Source organism: Tursiops truncatus, chromosome 8, assembly GCF_011762595.2.
Source record: "Tursiops truncatus isolate mTurTru1 chromosome 8, mTurTru1.mat.Y, whole genome shotgun sequence".
Lineage (NCBI taxonomy): Eukaryota > Metazoa > Chordata > Mammalia > Artiodactyla > Delphinidae > Tursiops > Tursiops truncatus.
The window spans coordinates 70,153,126-70,171,974 of record NC_047041.1 but is presented as its reverse complement, the minus strand read 5'-3'; the positions used below and the strand labels follow the sequence as shown (position 1 = coordinate 70,171,974).

Genomic DNA, 18,849 nt, shown 5'->3' with positions numbered 1-18,849 from the left:
GTATAATACTTGTTCAGGGCCCACAGCCAGTAAGGGATGGAGGCAGGCCTTGAACCCAAGCAGTTTGGTCATTCGCTTTACTGCCCAGCACAAGTGCCACCCCTGCTTGGGACCTTCTGCAGCCCTGCCCCCTCCCACCCTGTGTCTCTCCTGTGGCATGATCTTCTTGCTTGGCCTTGATCCCCTTACCAACAAAAACACCCCTGCTGATGAGTGAAGCCTTTGTGGACCCAGCACAGACTTGTGCCTCAAACGATCAACCCATTCACCTGACACTGTCTGAAACGCCACCGCTAGTGATTTCTTCTTCCAAGTCTGGGTAGCTTTTCAGTACTCCTGAGTCCTTTGTGGAGGAATAGGTGCCCTTGAAGGAGGAGCCCCTCACCTTTGCAGGCCAGAGCAGGGAATCCCAGAGTCAGATCCCTTCTCTGCAGCGCTAGGCCGGAGTCTCTCCCACAAGCCAAGGCGGTAGAATGGAGGGTGGGTGTGGGCCTGAGGCAGGAGGTGGAGTGATGCCAGTCACCTGGGCACACTGGCAGCCAGGCTTCTGTGGGTTGCTAGGGCGAGTCCAGCTCTGCCACCCCGGGCCTTGGTGACCTCGGCCCCTCACAGCCACACCTGAGCCTTCATTTCCGCCGTAGAAGGGGGCCTGCTCAGCTAGGCAGCTGCCATGGCCCACCGCTGCCCACATGGCCAATGCGCTCCACCTCTGTCCTCATTTCCTGTGCCAGCTGAGGGAAGGGCTGATGCTGGCCCCACCTGTCTGCCATGTCTAGCAGGGAAAGAGGACCAGGATGGACGGGTGGCTTCCCGGGCCCTCCCCACCTTACAAAGCCCCAGCCCAACCACTGCCTCATTGGCCCTGAGGCTGCATCTTGGGTTTGTACAAAGTGAAAATGCGGAAGCTACCTCTCCCCAGGCCCACTGTCCAGAGGAAACTGCTGTCTACAGTTCGGTTCCACACTACTTTGGACATACAAGCAGCTGGTGAAAGTTCTCCAGGAGCACATGTGTTTTAAGCCACCCTAGCCACCATCTTCAGCAACACACATCATAATCCTGTGGACCTTCATGCCTGCAAGGCTCCTGAGTAAACTATTTCAGCATAGCACAGAACGTTCTGTGGACACCAGAACTGGGAGAAATTGCTCCAAAAAAAAAAAAAAAGAAGAAGAAAGGGTTCTGAAGTTGAAGATGTGTGTTAGATCTACTTCTCGGAGAGCCACAAGGCATATTAGCATATTCAAGGTTCTGACAAGTCCTGCAGTGAGTAGCTCTGTTTAAGCTTATAACGTCAGCTTTTCTCAAACTACTTATTAGATCACAGGTCCGCTTATCCAGGAGCACCTTCAACATCACTCATCACTCATTTATTCAAGAAATATCTATTGAATTCCTATTTTGTGCTAGGTATTTTGTTAAGTGCTGGAGATGTAGTGGTGAACTAAAAAGACAATCCCTGCCCTTATGGAGCTGACAGTCTGGTAGGAGGGACCACCAGTCAATAAATAGATATATGGTTACAAATTGTGAAAAATGCTGTGCAGAAAAAAAACAGGATACTTTAATAGAATAATAGGAAAGTTCTTGAGATGGAGTGGGCAGTCAGAGAAGACCTCTCAGAGTTTTATCTCAGACTTGGAAGAAGAGGGAAAGAGCGAGGGCAGGTGCACCAGATGGGACAGCATGTGAAAGCGCTGAGGCAGGAAAGAGCTCAGTCTGCTCAGGGACCTAAAGCCGACCAGCACGGCTAGAGCACAGAGAGGGACGACGGCTCATAGAACTAGCTTGTGTTTCTGGTAACCTCCCTGGAAATGCAGGTCTGCTTCCCTCTGCAATCAGAGGCCCATACAAAAGCTGGGGTGGCAATAATTCATCACTGGTGTCCCGATTCTACTGAGCTGGGGTGAGGGTGTGTGGATGGGGTGGGAAGGAAGTGCCCTTTGAGCAACCTGGTCGATTGTTTCCCCTTGTGCTTTCTGAGCCCATATGAGCTTTCAGAATCCAAGTCAGGCCCCTTCTGCAGCCCTACAGTCACTCCCCGTTTTCCGTGTACAGCCCAGTTGGTCAGTCAGCCTTATCTTCCTGCAGGTGGCATTGTGAAAGGGGATGAGGTCATGGCCATCAATGGCAAGATCGTGACGGACTACACCCTGGCTGAGGCTGAGGCTGCCCTGCAGAAGGCCTGGAATCAGGGGGTAAGAACAATCCCCCTCCCTTTATCCCTCCCTCGCCTGCCTGCCTCAAACCCTGGCCTCTGCAACCAGGCCTTACAGTCAGGGTGCCCCATCCCAGGGCCGATATCCAAGGTCCAGGTAACTCTTGGGTGACACTCACATACCCTATCCAGCCAGTGGTCTTAATCTGACAAGATAGAATTCAGAAAGTCAGTTTCCAACCTTGAATCCAAAAAACAAGTGGCACAGATAGACTCCAGAAGACCAGATGTGGCAACCCACCCAAGAAAAACTCTTAAGGTCTTCTCTAAGTACACACCAAACAGGAATCAAGAGAGTGCTTGAAAGCATTAATAGAAATAGAGGGCCCAAAATGGAGGAGGGGCTGGTGGTAGTTTGCTCTGGCTCATTAGACACCCACCTGGGTCAGGGCCACCACATAAGGTCTCCCTGGCTGTGCACTGCACAATCCGAGGGGGTGCCCTCCTACAGACTACAGTGTGAATGGTGCTTGCCCATGTTGTGCAATGCACAACCTGTGCAACTGTATGCAGGCAGCCGAGTCTGAGGTATTAAGTTCAGTGCCGAGGACGCTGACCGGATGGGCCTGGGACCCACATGAAGGGATGTGGAGAAGAGAAGACTCACGGGTAACATGATGACTGTCTTTAACTATCTCAAGTGCTACATTAGGGTAGAGGGAGCGAAAGTTTTCTGTGATCTTGAGGGCAGAATTGGATTGGATGGAGGGAGGTCCTGAGGAGAGATTTCCGTTCAATATTAGGAGCTATTGCATGGTAGAGGGGCCTAGTGATATTTCACAAAATTTTTATTGGATACACCCAAGCCAAGGATGCACAATGATGGATAAGCTAAGGCTGGCAGTGATGCCATTGAGGGGATTCAAATGTTAGCAGCAGAAAGCTAGGCCTGAAGTTCCCCAATTGGCTGTGCATCAGAATGACCTAGGGACTTCGTTAAAAATGCCGTTTCCCAGGACCTAACCTCTGATTTCCAGGCACCAAGTCCATGAATCTAGAATTTTAAGGAATTCCCCAAGTGATTCTGAGGTTGATGCCTGGCCAGGCTCTGCAGATCAGCATTTGGGAACTTGGTGTCATTCAAGGACCTGGCAACCCTGGCTTCTATGGTTCTGAAACCTCAGAGTCTGGAAGCTTCCCCAGACCATGGGATTGCACAGTGAGGTCCTTCCCCACCAGGAGGACCTCCAGCCCCACATGGGCCCACCCCCCACCCCCAATGGGAAGAAGGCCCCAGCCGGCTGATCCTGGGCCATGGTGCCCAGGCATGGGAATGGAGTGTCAGGGGCGGACATGCCACTGACCGCTGGGCATGCCTCAGAGTCACATGGCTTCTCCCCACAGGACTGGATCGACCTTGTCGTTGCCGTCTGTCCCCCCAAGGAGTATGACGATGAGCTGTAAGTGTGTGCAGGTGCCTGGCCCCCTACCTCCTCTCCCTCCTCCTCCTCCGGGATCTTGGCCACTTTCCCCCAGCCCAGCCCCAGTCCTCATCCAGCCTAACGGAATGGCGCAAGCACACGAAGTCTAGTAGTAATTGATCCTGGAAAGCTCCCAGGCGAGAGCAAGCCTAGAACTAAGTCACTGTCCTCAAGCATTGCCAGAGCCGCCTCCAAGTCGGTCTTGTCCGGATGCTTCTTTCCATGTGGAAGACTGAAGCCCAGAGAGATTCAAGGTCTCAGGCCAAGTAAACAGTGAAGTTGGGACAAAGCCTCAGATTTCTGATTCCCCACTCAGAACTTCATCTCCTGCCCCATCACCAGCTAGTTTAAAGACTTCTGTGTCTTTTGCTCTCTGGAGGGTCTTCCTGCTACATAGCTGCTTTTCTTCATGCAGCCAGGACCATAGGCTTTGGTCCCATCCTGCAGGCTTTCCTTGGCCCAGTCTCTGTCTTTCTCTGCAATTCCCTGTATGGTCTGTCTCTCTCTATGTCTGTTTCATTCCTGTCTCTGTATCTGTGTGGGTCTCTCTATCTCATTCTCTCTCTCTCTCTCTCTCTCTGTCCTTCCCCTCCCTCCTGCTCCCCCTTCCTTCGTGTCAATCTCTCTCCCATCCATCCCTCTCCCCTGCATCCTTCTTCCCTTCATCTCTCTCCCTCTTCTCTTACCTCTCCTTTTCTTGCCTCTCTCCACCCCTGGCTCTGAGTCCCTGCTTCGCCATCTTTGCCACCTGCATCCATTTTCTCTCTCTCTGTCTTTCCGTCTCTGCCCCTGTCTCTCTCTGTGCCTCTGTGTGTGCCTCTTACTGTCTACCACCCTCACTTCATCACATCACCTCCCCACCCCTGTGCTTGCCTGTCATGACGGTGCCTACCCACTCCCCCTCCCAGCAGAGGCTGAGTCCTGTGTACATCTTAGAGAAATCAAGGTCTTGTAGCAACTAATTCTGGAACCCAGGGCCTAGGCAGGACCTGAGGCAGGAGCCAAGTGAAGGGAGAGGGCCGGTGGAGCTCTGCCTGGAATAACCAAGCCCTGTTTTGTGTTTCCTGCTCCGCTCTGCGTATGTAGCTCTTCTCTTCCCTCCTCTGCAGCCGAAAGCCCCTAGCCGGTCTGAAAGCTCCTTGGAGACAATGCTCCCATGCTTAGACACGGGTTCCTCCTGCAGCTGGAGCCTGGCAACCCCCGTGATGAATAGGCAGGCGGGCTGCAGGGCCCCGTCTGTCCACGCTGCACGTCGTGGCTGTCTGCTGCCCACGCTGTCGGCAGGTTCTTGGGACTGGTGTCTGGGGATTCGCCATCCCTGAAGTACCACCTGGGCCTGCTGTTGGTGGCGCTGGAATTCTTTTGGACTCAAAGGCCCTCCCGCTCAGGGAAGCCAAGCAGAGCTCAGTGTGCGGCATACTTGGGACCTGGGTGTCCTGACTCAGCACAGCCCTTGGGATCTGCCCTGGGTCCCACATAGCACCCCAATGAGCAGGATAGAGCAGTGAGCTCCATTCTCGGTTGGCACAGGCGGTGCCTCAAACCAGGCACGATGGGCTGGGAGAACCCAAAGGAAGCACAGCCTGGGATGCCCCTTCCCCGTCAGCCCCACCCTCTGGGACCTCCACAAAGCCGCCATGCTTGGCCAGAGCCAGGGTAATGAAGAGGCAATTAAAGCTGGTCCAAAGAACCAGGGTTGGCCTATCAGAGTTGTCCATGACCTGTTGTGACCTGCTGTGGCTGAGCCCTACTCAGACCAAACTGTCCTCTGTGCCTTCTCTCTCCCTTGACTCTGGACTCTGTCTGTGGGACACAGTGGAGCCCAGCTTTGGGATGTATTTCCTGCCCTGTGACAGGGCTGTGCCCATGGACAGAGCTGGTAGGTGACCGTGAAACTGGGGTTTGGTGTGGCCTAAAGCCCAGAGCTGGCAGCATAGGGGGCAGACCCAAGCCTGGATTTGTTGACTTTTCTGTTGCAAGTTTCTCAAAATATTAGGGCCTCATGCTCCCAGGACGGTTGGCCTCAACTGTGGCCGTGGCTTCTGGGATGGCCTCAGTGGCCCTTTGTTTTCTGTCACTTGTCATCTGCTCTGTGAGGGACCTCAGTGCCTTTGCCTCTGGTCCCCTCCTACCTCATCCCAGGTGTCCCTTCTGCGCCCTCCCTGGCCTCCTGTGTGCCGTGGCTATGGCTGGGGTGTAGCTGCTTGGGGCCTGCACCAAGAGGGGATCCAGAGGTCGGCAAGGCCTTGTGCCTCCAAGGGGCAGGGTGTGCCCCCTTTCGTCAGCCTTGCCCTCGGCGCAAGGTGCGCACCCACAAGACCTGCACCCTCCTGCTTTGTTCCGCTTCTCCACAGGACCTTCTTCTGAAGTTCAGAGGAGAAACCAAACCCACCCGGAGAAGCCAGTGAGCTAGGGACCCACCCTCCTGGACACCATGCCTGGAGCCAGCTGAGCCACCGCAGCCTGCAGGCACCCTGGAAACCCACCAGCACCCAGGGATTGCAGACTCCCTCTGGCCCTGAAGTAGGGCTGCATAGGAACACTTCGGGCCACCCCTCTGAAGGCCAGCATGGAGGGAGGGAGCAGCTAGCCGTTCTGAAGAGGCCCCTGCGATCTAGACTCTCCTGTCATTCCTCTGGCTTTGTGAATCTGGGAGCCTTCTCCCTTGAACTCTGCTAGGACCTGACTCTTGGGTCTATCCCTCTCCATCCCTCTCCTCTCTCTCCTGCTCTCATTGCTGCTAAGATTGATGCCACAATCTTACTCTGAACTCATTAATAAAATAAACAGACTTCTTTTCCAGCTTATGGGAGTGAGTGTGGATTCGGGCAGCAGATTCAAGGCTGCCAAATTCAAAATCGTGAAGTTTTGGCCCCTATTCAAGAGTGAGAAACAGATCCCAGTGCTGGGATCTGGGACTGACATGAAGGACGTGATCAAACAGCCAGGGGCTGCCTTGGAGCAGCGGGCTAGGGCAGCAGGAGACAGGCTGGGCTATTCAGTGTCTTCTCAGCAGAAGGACATGAAGCAAAAAATGAAGTCCATGTGGCAGGGACTTTACTCAGTTTCAGAAAGTGCAGCTGACAGCTGGAGCCCCAGAGGGTCACCTCAGGGTGTGAGGTGCCCCAGTTTCTCTCACAGCACGGTTACAGCTATTTTTCCTGAGTTCACCAAGATAGGATGTAAGCAAGGGAGCTGCAGGAGGTCCACTCCATCCATGAAATTACATCCAGAAAAACCTCATGGAAGGAGGCAAGGGCTTGAGGCAGGAGAGTGTAACTCCAAGGGGCTGGCAGGGAGTAAGTCAAAGCCCTCCTGGTTACAGGGCCCAGGGATGCTCTCAGGCTGGCTCCAAGGAAGAGAGTGGGGTCTGTCGGTATAGGTATCTCATGGGGATCCAAGATGAGGAGATGGGGTTCCCAGGCCTCCTGAGAAGTGGAAGTGGAAGGTGACTCTGATTTAAGGTGTCTCAGAGGAGCAGCTCTCTCTGTTTAGGCTTCCTATCTCTGCCACCAGCATCCTCAGAGCTCACCTTAAACATAGCCATCACAATCTTCTACCTAATTCTAAATGACCTTTCAGCTGTAGCTCCACCACCATTTCCCAATTCCAGAGGCAGAATCTGATTGGACCAACTCACCTGAGTGGGTGGTCCTGGGGGAAGGGGCCAATCCCAGGTCCAGTCAGCTGTGGCTGGGGGGTGGGGACACATCCCACCAGACATGGCTGCTGAGGCAACAGGGACTGTGGGCAGCAAGTATGATCAATGGGAGGGGCAGAGAGAGTAAGAAGGGGAGAGGGAGAAACTGCTGGACTTTCTGATCTCAGTAGAGACAAAGCCACAATGACCTCCTCCTAATAGCTGGCTCGCAGCCGTGCTGAGGAAGTCTGTGTTTTCTCGTCTGGCTCCTAACCAGCTCTGGAGACAATTCCAAAGTGAAGGTCAAAGGAGGGGTCTCACATTTGCTGACACCTCCTATGTGCCAGCCCTGGGCTGGACCCTGCCATCTCAAACTGCAGTGACTGGGATTGGTCCATGGCCCCTGCAAGGAGCCCGGTGATAACAGCCAACACTTAGATAGCATCGGCTATACACCAGGTACTGTTCTATGCTAAGCTCACCTACTTCCCTCAATAACTCTACAAGGTAGGGACTGCTCTTATCACCAACCCCATTTTATGAAGAGAAGACTGAGGTAGAAGGAGGTGAAGGGACTTTCACTAGGTCACACAGTAAGGAAGTAGTGGAGCTGGTATTCAAAACCCAGGTGCTCCGGCTCAGGAGCCGGTACCCTCCTCCACTCTATGCTGTATGGGGCAGGGAAACCCTCACTGGAATGTCTCCGTTTTTAGGCTGTTGGCAGGACAGTTCTTCCCACAATTGAACAACTAACGTCCTGCTGTTCAGTAATGGTTACCTCTCCATGTGACCTACTAATACTGCTGCTGAGGCCTTCGACTCATTGATGCCTGGAATCTTACCGTTTGAAATTCATCTCCAGCTATTCTTAGTTATTGGCACCTCAGAGTCAATGAGTTTATCAGTGCTTGTCAAGACTTGATGAGTGGGACAAAAAAGAGGGCTTTGAGCTCCTGGTTAGAGAAAAGCCAGGAAAGTGTGCTACTGGGCGGGGCAGGAAGAGGGAATAAAGAGAGGCTGGGGACATGGGTGACATAAGTCCTGCCATTAGGTCACCTAGGGCTGGCAGGATGCAGGGACTACTATGGGCTTCAGCCTCCTTTTCTATGAGGCCTGACTCTCTCTCACTATCATCAAGGAAACCAATTCTCATGTTGAACCCAAAGTACCCAGCAGACATTGGCATTAACCATTTAAGTGGAAAGGTCCAGAGAATGTGTATAGAGGTGGAGCCTACAGCAGTACCTGGCCTTCTGTGAGGGCCGTGAGGGGCACTGCTGGGCCAGAGTCCACCTGGGGGATTGGGCCAGACATGGGAATCCACCTCAGGCTAAGACTGAGTACTCAGGACTAAAAACCCATCCAGGCCGAGGACGGCCCACACACCATCCATTGCCTTCCACACACATGGCAGACATCACTCCTTCAATCCCAGCACTCTCTCTAACCAGCCAACCAGGCAGCCATTAGAACTGATGAAGTCTGGCTCACAAGAAGAACCCTATTTGCCACCTTGGATTCCAACCCGTTATTGGAAATTCAGGAAAACTGAGGCCAAACAGGAAGTGACTTGTCCAGAGTCCCCCTAAGTTGGTGGCAGAGTTGCTATTTCTACTGCACTACACAGTGGTGGGGAAAAAACCCAAAAACAAACAAAAAAAAACAACAACGAAAAAGGCTGGGAATTCAAGGATGCCCCTTGACTCTGAACTTTTAGCATTTTATCCATCTCATTGAAGTTGTTTCCCAGAGCCAATCCCTGGGGTTGAGCCTGCTTTGAGCCTCTCACCTCTACATCTGGAAGTTGGAGTGAAAGGGCTGAGTTTACAGCCTCTGTGCTTCCAGGACACCCTCTTTGGGCTTGTGCAGGGCTGGGAAGCTGGTTTTCATCCGATTCCAGCCTAATTCCCAAGCCTAAGTTTTGGAGAAGTATCTTTCCAGAGCTGAAAGCCCTTTTCTCCTCCTGTCCTTTCAGTGACCCTTCCCAGCTCCCTGGGGCCTGGGCTGGCCAGGCCTCTGTGAGAACTGGAGGGGCAGACGCAGCCCCTGGGAAAAGCAGGTGGGGCTGGCACAGGGAAAGGGCAGAGAGCTGAGGCCTGCTGCTACTGCTGGCCTCCTGAGGCTTGGGGTTTGCAGCCCAGGAGGCCGCCCACTGGCCTTAATAAGGTAAGAGTGCTATTAACTGCTAGGTGTTTACTACATGCCAAACACTGTGCTGAGCCCTAAACATGCAGTGACAATTATTATAAGACATTAGTAAGAGGTGGATAATGATGCTATTTCACTAAGGAAACTGAGGCACTAAGACTTAAGTGACACTCCTGAGGTTAAGTAGATAGTTAGTGGCAGAGACAAGATGTAGACTCAGGCGGGGTGGCTCCGGGAGTCCACGTCACTAACCACTGCGCTTTACTGTTTCGAGGAAATGAGAGGGAAATGATGCATAGAACATGATTTCAGGAGCACCAGGAAAAACTCCAGCCATAAAATAATTCCTCTCTGCTTCTGTTATCTCTGCATCCTGTGTGCTTCACACTGCATAGTGAACCAACAAAAGCCTGAGTCAGGTCATATAACTGCTCTGCTTAACACCCTCCAACGCCTCCCTTGCTGGCCTTGGGACAAAGTCCAAACTCCCCAGCCTGGCGTTCAAATCCCATACCACGTGGGCCCTGACAACTTCTCCAGGCCAGTCTCTTGCCCATCGCTTCTTTCACGTCCGCCACATTGAACTTGTTGGTTTCCTGAGCTTACTGCACTCCATCCCTTCCCTGTGTCTTTGCACATGTTCACTCTACCCCATCCTCCTCATGTCCATGTGAACTTCTATGCATCCTTTAAGGCCCAGGTCAACTGTCAAAGGGGAGCAATGGGCCTGGCATGGAACCAGAGCTCAGTCAGTGTGAGTTCCTGCTCCCTCCTGAGATGGACCTTTTGGGTTGTAAGTGACAGAAACCCAATTCAAGATGACCACTTAAGTGGAAAATCCAGGGGTATTTGATGTCAGGTCTGGCTGGATCCAGGTGTTAAAACAATGACATCAGGAATCTGTTCTGGCCATCTGTGATTGTCAGGGGGAGAGAGAGAGAGATTTTTAAGGAATTGGCTCACATGATCATGGGGCTTGGTAGGTCCAAAATCTGCAGGGCAGGCCAGCAGACTGGAGACCTAGTGAAGAGTCGATGTTGCAGCTTGAGTCTGAAGTTAATCTGTCCCCCTCTTTCTCAGGGGACATTAGTCTTTTCTTTACTATGGCCTTCAACTGACTGAATGAGGCCCACCCACATTATGGAGGATAATCTTCTTTACTCAAAGTCTACTAAATTAAAGGTTAATTTCATCTAAAAAATACCTTCACAGCAGCATCCAGATGTGTTTGACCAAATATCGGGGTACTACGGCCAAGCCAAGTTGACATAAAATTACCCATCACACCATCACTTGTCTCTACCCTCCTCCGGTTGGCTTCATTCTTAGATGGACTCTTCCATGTAATGCCAAGATGGTCTCCAGTATTCAAAATATATTCTACCAGGTAGTGCTACCCCAGTGGAAAAAAAGCACACCTCTATCCTAGTAGTTCCTGCTAAATCCCAAGGATTTACTCTCATGAGCTTGTCTTAGGGGTAAGGCCTTCCCTGATTGGCCAGGCCTGAGTCACATGTCCACCCATATAGCCCCATCAGCACCCCATGGATTGAGTAAAGGGAAAAGGTGGGTTCCAAAAGGAAAACTGGAGTGTTGTCACAGAGGAAGGGGAATAGATCTGAGCAGGTACAAAGCAGTGTCCACTAAGGACCTTGGTCCCCCAAAGCTCCCTTCCTTCCTCTTTTCCTTCTGGTCTCCCTTTTCCTTTGCTTGTGATCTACTCTGGGAGGAACCTGAGGCTCAGGAGGCCAGGGGATAACTCCCTCAGTGTGCGGAACCCTCACCAACTCCAGCTGCCAGGGCTGGCTACTTGGTCACCACTTGGGGACAAGAAATGGGGAAATGAAAGTTCTGTTATGACCACAGAACTCTCGGGCTGAGATACAGGGGTTCCAACAGTCACTCCCGAATGTCCCAAGAAGTGAGAACTGAAATCTCACTTCTTCTGGGCACATTATTTAATCTCTACCTCCATTTCTCCAACTATAAAAGGGTTATATAAACAGTACCTACTTCACAGAATTGTGAGAATAAAAAGGAATAGAGATAAAGTGCTTAGAAATAGTTCTTGGATCTCAAATTAATTTTTTTAAAGTCTAGGACAGGGCTTTCCTGGGGGCGCAGTGGTTAGGAGTCCGCCTGCCAGTGCAGGGGACATGGGTTCAAGCCCTGGTCCAGGAAGATCCCACATACCGTGGAGCAACTAAGCCCATGTGCCACAACTACTGAGCCTGCGCTCTAGAGCCCATGAGCCACAACTACTGAGACCACGTGCCACAACTACTGAGGCTGTGAGCCACAACTAGTGAAGCCCGTGTGCCTAGAGCCCGTGCTCCACAGCAAGAGAAGCCACCACAATGAGAAGCCCACGCACCACAACGAAGAGTAGCCCCCGCTCACCGCAACTAGAGAAAGCCCGTGCGCAGCAATGAAGACCCAATGCAACCAAAAATAAATAAATACATAAATTTACATCAAAAAAAAAAGTCTAGGACAGATAGAAGGAGGCGCTTGGGACGCATTTCAGGATGGGGCTTTCCAAAGGTGGGCTCTGAGGTAGAGGCGTTCCTCAGCCTGCCTCTGTGCTCCCACACTCACAACTATGGTAGCTGGGGGGAACCATCTCCCCTCTTCACAGGTTCAGTGCAGAAAGTCCTCCGTGCACCTTCTCTTACTAAGGAAGCTGCACCTGCTCCCCCAGCAGGCCACCAGCTGAGTGTGCATGTGTGTGTGTGTGTGTGTGTGTGTGTGTGTGTGTGTATGTGCACGCACATGTGTACAGGTTGGGTGTTTAATATTCATCTTTATTAATTTTATACTGAATTTGTGCAGGAGGTATTTTAGATCAGAGACAGATTTCCTATCAATTATCTTACAGGAGATGATGAGGGAGTCAGCCCCTCCTTTCCCCCTCTTCCCTTTGCCCCAGATCTTACCGTTGAGATGATGAGAGGAAAACAAGATGGAAAAATCTCCTACATGAGCAATAGGACAATTTAAGGCCAGGGATGGAAAATAATGGGTTTTCTCCATTTATATATAGGAGGGAGATAACCATTTCCCTCCCCTCTAGAAAGGGGAATTTAGAAAAAAAAAAAAAAAAAGACTTTGCTTCTTTGAGAAGGGATGGAAAGGATTCTCACTCTAAACTTCTGGAATGTACACACCTAGGGAACTAGGGCTCTAGTCTCCCTGGCACCTTAGGCGCTTAACCTGGGGAACTGGCCCTGGCTATAACCTTCTGGTCCTCTGGGGGAGATAAGAGAAGTTTTAATATACTTTTTCTAAGTTGTGGTAAAATACACATAACATACAATTTACTGTCTTAATCATTTTAAGTGCACAGTTCAGTGATATTCAGTACATTCACGTTATTATAAACCATCACCATCTCCAAAACTCTTTTTATCTTGCAGAACTGAAACACTGTACCCATTAAATTTAAAATAACTCCCCATTTCCTCCTCTCCCCTCAGCCCCTGGCAACCACCATTCTACTTTCTGTCTCTATGAATGTGACTACTCTACCTATCTCAAATAAGTGGAATCACGTAGTATTTGTCTTTTCGTGACTGGTTTATTTCACTTAGTATAATTTCCTCAAGGTTCATTCACGTTGTACCATGTGATTTTAAGGCTGAATAATGTCCCACTGTATGCAAATACCACCTTTTGCTTATCCATTCATCTCTTGGTATACACTTGTGTTGCTTCCCTTTAGCTATTGTGAGTAATGCTGCTCTGAATGTGGGTGTACAAATATCTCTTCCAGACTCTGCTCTCAATGGTTTTGAGCATATACCCGCAAGTGAAATTGCTGGATATGTTTTGTTATCCTTTTGGGTAAGACCAAGTATCTAGATAAATGGCCGCAGATCTAATTCTCATGATATATGAAGGGCAAAACAGTCCTAGGGAAAGTGAAAGCAAAAATTTCCTCTTTATACCTTATACATTTCCAAGTCTCAGGATGCTAGGGCATTTTTTTTTTTTACAGGAGCACTGAGAAATCTAAGGAAGTTTTATTTCCCCACAGTCCACATGCTGGTCACAGGTGGGCAGAAAACGGAGGTTCTCAGCGAGCGTCACAGGCAAGCAATGGAGACAGCCACCCTAGAGGAAACAGAGCGTCTCCCTCTCTGCCTATGTGCTTCACAGCTGGCCACTCTGGCCACAGACTCTTCATTGGTCTAGGGCAATCGTAAGACCAGTGAGTCAGCTCAGGCTCTCCTCTTCAGGCTCCATTACTCACTTGACAGAGACCATGGGCAAAATTCTGGTTGATGTGGCTCTAAACCTTCAGCACAGTTCAACAGATGCCCACCCGACAGCCACCTCAGGCCTGCAGTTCCTAACTCAGGGCCCACGAATAGATTTAGGGAAGGTTTACGAACCCCAGAATTTTAATCTCCTTTTGGAGAAGTGGTCCAAAGCTTTTATCAGATTTTCAAAAGTATCTCTGATCCCAAAGAGGTTAAATCCGCTCTATAAAAGGGTGATGATTAAAACAAAAATCAAAAACCTTAATAGTGAGGTGCTGGGAACTCCTAGAAGATTAAACAGTAAACTCCTTCGGTGCAGGCCCTGCATTCACCACTGGATGTCCGGCACTCAGTAAGGTGCTGATCACATGATATGTGCTCAATAGAGTTATGCCAACAAGTGAATGAAACAGACAAAGAAAGTGCACTTCCATGATACGATGTAAGTCAATGAGAAAGCTGAATCAATTTATAGACATCAATTTTCCACTTAGTTGAGCAAGTTCACAGCTGTTATGTCCATGGGGAAATATTATCACTGATTGACGTGTTCGTTCATTCATCTACTTACTCATTCGTTTAACAAATATTGAGATCTGAGCACCTACTCTGTGCCAGAACCAAAGCTACATAGGACTCAGTCTCAGCCCCAAGTGGGGCAGGTAGACCCGCAAATGAGTCATCACAATCCTGGGTGGCAAGCGCAGTGACAAGGACTGTACAAAGTGCTGGGAGACCAAAGGGAGGGACCTTTAAGTGGCCCATCTCGTGAGATGGTCAGGGAAGGTTTCACACACACAAGGAAGTGACATTTGAGCCCAGGGCTGAAAGCTGAGAAGCAAGCAGTCAGTGGGTCAGGGAGCCTGGTTTTAGCTTCCATTGGCTGGTGCTGGGCACGCCTAACAGGTGCTTCCTAAATGTGGGCTGTCAAATGAACAGTGGGGCAGAATCTAGCTGGAAATTCCAGAGTACTAGTAATCAAGCCTCCCGTTGTCCTCCATGACTCCCCCTCTGTGACTCCCCTCAGAGAACCTCATCCCAGCAAGACTCATTTGTCCCCTCACTGCATCTGGAAAGTCTGATCCCAGCTTCCCCACCTTTACACACACTGATATCCCTCCCCACCCGGACAGTCTCCTCCTTCTTCCCCTATACAAGCTGGGCCACCTCTCAAGGCCACCTTTCCCCTAAAGCTTCAAGAAGGCTAACTCTCTAAGCCCAGTCACCTTTTAAAAAAAATAAATGTATGTTTATCTTGTTTTCCCAACCAGGTTGTAAGCCCCTGAGGGAAGGGACAATCTGTTATTCCTAATCAGGAGACAATGCGGTAGAGAGCAATGGTTTCCAAACTCTACATGCATCAGAACACCCAGAGGACTTGTTAAAATAGATTTCTCAACTCTACCCCCAGAGTTTCAGATTCTGTAAGTCTGGGGTGGGCCAGAGAATCTGCATTTCTAACAAATTCCTAAGTGATGCTATTGGTCCAGGGGTCTCACTTTGAGAACCACTGGTATGGGAAGCACACCAGTTCCAGACGCAGCTGAACCTGGGTTTCATTTTAGACTATGTAACTCACTGGCTTGTGAGTTACGGCAAGTCCCTCAACCTCTCCAGGCTTTAGTTTCCTAAGGACACAATAATACTCAGTTTTGCAGGGTTACGGGGGAGCCCAGCCTACACCCAGTGGATACCCAATAAACGTCTGTAATCAATTGGCTAATTGCCTCAAATACAGATCGGATCACCCATTGACTGAGCCAAGTTATTTCTCCCACGTAGGGGAGCAAGCAAACCTCAACACCCTCCCCCCCCACCCCCTACCCCCCCCCCACCCGCAACCCTCTCCCACCAGGGGGCTGGATCAGCAAAGGAATTTGATTTGATTCTCCAGCTCCAATGAAAAAGGTGATGCTTCTCTCCAAACTACCTGGCTCACGCTTCCTAACAAAACTTCTCCTCATGGTGGGGGGGCGGGGGGAAGGGTGGGGGGAAGGGATAGACAGGGAGTTTGGGATTGGCATGTACACACTGCTATATTTAAAATGGGTAACCAGGGCTTCCCTGGTGGCGCAGTGGTTGAGAGTCCACCTGCCGATGCAGGGGACACGGGTTCGTGCCCTGGTCCAGGAAGATCCCACATGCCGCAGAGCGGCTAGGCCCATAAGCCATGGCCGCTGAGCCAGCATGTCCGGAGCCTGTGCTCCGCAACGAGAGAGGCCACGACAGTGAGAGGCCCACATAACGCAAAAAAAAAAAAAAAAAAAAAAAAAAAAAAAAAAAAAAAAAAAATAAAATGGGTAACCAAAAATAAATAAATACATACATACATACATACGTACATGAATACATAAATAAAATGGATAACCAACAAGGACCTACTGTATAGCACAGGGAACTCTGCTCAATATTATGTAACAACCTAAATGGGAAAAGAATTTTAAAAAGAACAGATACATGTATATGTATAACTGAATCACTTTGCTGTACACCTGAAACTAACACAACATTTTTAATCAACTATACTCTAATATAAAATTAAAAGTAAGTAAATAAATACACGGGGGGAAAAAAAACTTCTCCAGGATCTGTCCTTTGCTCAAGCCCCAGAGCACCCACATCATTAAATGACTGTCTTCTCAAGGGCACATTGGCTATTCAGAAAGCTTAAAATTAAATATATTCACCAATTTGAATTTTTAATGTCCTATTTTTAGCTAAAAATAGATTTTGACTCTGTACAGGGCATGAGGGGGGAGCCCTTCGGCAATGTTTCCTTCGAGCAGGTAAACATTAGGTAGTGGCTGTGGGCCTGTCTCAACACCTCTGTCTCTCTCACCCCCAACTCCTTCCCTCCCTCCCTTTCAGGTCTCTGCTTGCCTGAGTGAAGAGGTCATCCTTTGCCCAAGCACCAGAGAGAAGGGTCTTCTTCCCTCCTCCCCAACAGAATCACAACGGCAGGACTTCCCTGGTGGCACAGTGGTTAAAGAATCTGTCTGCCAGTTCAGGGGACATGGGTTCGAGCCCTGGTCCAGGAAGATCCCACATGCCACGGAGCAACTAAGCCTGTGCGCCTAGAGCCCATGCTCCACAACGAGAGAAGCCACCGCAATGAGAAGCCCACGCATCGCTACGAAGAGTAGCCTCTGCTCGCCCCAACTAGAGAAAGCCTGCGCACAGCAACGAAGACCCTACACAGCCAAATTAATTACTTAATTAAATTAAACAAAAAAAAGAATCACAGTGGCAGGCACGCCCACACTTACCTCCATCTATACACCAAGTTTTCACCAGTGCACCAAGAAATAGGCTGTGTACTTACATACAGGTCCACACACAAGCGGCCAAGTATAAATAAGGACGGTGGTCTTGCTCTGCAGACACCATGTCCAAACAAGTTCCCATTACCTCCTCACACCTCCTTCCAACTGGAAAGCTCCCACGCCCCTTTTGGCCTTCCTCATTTATTCCACCCTTACCCCAGCCCACCCCTGTTTCTCAGCAGGATGTTCCAACCTGAGCTCTGCTACCTACTTTGCTGGGGGTCCTTGGGCCAGTGACTTTCCCTCTCTGCCTTATGCTCACCTGTGTAATGATGATTCTATCACCTGCTTTAAAGGGCGATGATGATCAAGCTAGATAATGCTATAAGGGGCTTGGCACTTTGTCCTTGCCCACTTAAGTTTTAGGTAGGAACTCAATCAATTATTAAAAATCAGTAAGCGTTGCAGCATTATTTATAATAGGCAAGACATGGAAAACAACCTAAGTGTCCATCGATGCATGAATGGATAAAGAAAATGGATAATGGAATATTAGCCGTAAAAAGAAGGAATCCTGCCCTCCGCAACAAAATGGATGAATCTTGTGGACATTATGCTAAGTTAAATACGTCAGAGAAAGACAGATACTGTATGACCTCACTTATGTGTGGAATCTAAAAAAGCTGAACTCACAGAAACAGAGCAGATTGGTGGTTACCAGAGATGGAGGGTGGGGATGCGGGATAGGGAAAATGGATGAAGGTGGTCAAAAGGTACAAACCTCCAGTTATAAGATACATAAGTTCTGGGGATGTAATGTACAGCATGGCGACTGTACATGTGAACAATACTGAACTGTATATTTTAAAGTGGCTAAGAGAGTAGATCTTAAAAATTCTCATCACAAGAAAAAATATTATAACTATGTAAGGAGATGGATGTTAACTAAACACAAGGATAATCATATACATATATTTAATCACTATGTCATACATCTTAAATTTATACAATGTTCTATGTCAATTACATTTAATAAAACTAGCAGGGGGAGGATCAGTGTCTTGATCAGTGTCTTATCTTTGGATAAGAAGCCCTCAGCTGATTTGAGAATTGAAAAGCTTGATATGAGGTCTATTGTTTGCCAGGCTTTCCCACACATCTGATCCAGGATCAGAGAGGCTGACTTGCCCAAGGTCACATGGCTGGTCGGGGTAGAGCTGGGACCTGAACTTCCCGAGCATAGAGTTGGGTCCAGGAGCCTCTCCTCAGGCGACAGGAGCTCAGGTCCCTCTGGGGTTGGGGGAGGGAAGAAGCTGAAGGGAAGACAGGTGGTCCAGCTGCACTCCCCCCTCCTCCCCTGCCTGGCCTCAGCTCCCGCTCTGGAAGGGCCCTCCAGGCCCAGAGAGCTGAGGCCGTGCTGCACCTGCCAGAGGCACCTGTCAGGGGCCAGGCTGTGCCAGAAAGAGGCATCAGATTGAGCCCAGATGGCGATCCTGCTGCAGTGTGGCCTCGGGTGGGGAGAGGGGCAGGCCAGCGCACCTTATGGGATCCCCATGCAGCTCACATGCAATCATTCCCCTCCATCCCTAATGGAAGTTTTCTCCAAAGCAAATCACTGCCAGGTCATTTGTGAGCCTACTTCACCCACAGGTGAGGCCCCACTCAGCAGGACCCCCTCACACTCAGGTCTTCCTATCTGGCTCCCCAGTTAATGCCAGTGACTGACGCCATGACTGGGTATTTCCTTTGGCTTCTAACACAGAGAAGAGGCATAATGCACAGATGTGCAGGTTTCCCCAAAAGTCTGTTCTTTGGGGCCTGCACTCCCTCCTCAGGAGATGAAGACTGAGAAGCGGTAAAATCCTCAGTACCTTCAGCATCCCTTTAAGGAGTGACT

At 50.0% G+C, this 18,849-nt stretch overlaps 1 protein-coding gene across 3 annotated transcripts in view; it reads left to right on the top strand.

The window, feature by feature from the left end:
• The window catches only part of LOC101318370 (harmonin), a 52,507-nt gene extending 46,070 nt beyond the window's left edge, over nt 1–6,437 (top strand). For 2 of the 3 annotated variants that reach the window (XM_073808651.1, XM_073808652.1), the window contains exons 19-22: nt 2,092–2,198; nt 2,732–2,827; nt 3,563–3,618; nt 5,994–6,437. In XM_073808651.1, the coding sequence (XP_073664752.1) occupies nt 2,092–2,198; nt 2,732–2,827; nt 3,563–3,618; nt 5,994–6,006 (272 nt within the window). In that variant the 3' untranslated portion in view covers nt 6,007–6,437. The remainder of the gene's footprint in view (nt 1–2,091; nt 2,199–2,731; nt 2,828–3,562; nt 3,619–5,993) is intronic. The other variant, XM_033862602.2, reaches the window with a different exon arrangement.
• The last annotated feature ends 12,412 nt before the right edge of the window (nt 6,438–18,849 follow it).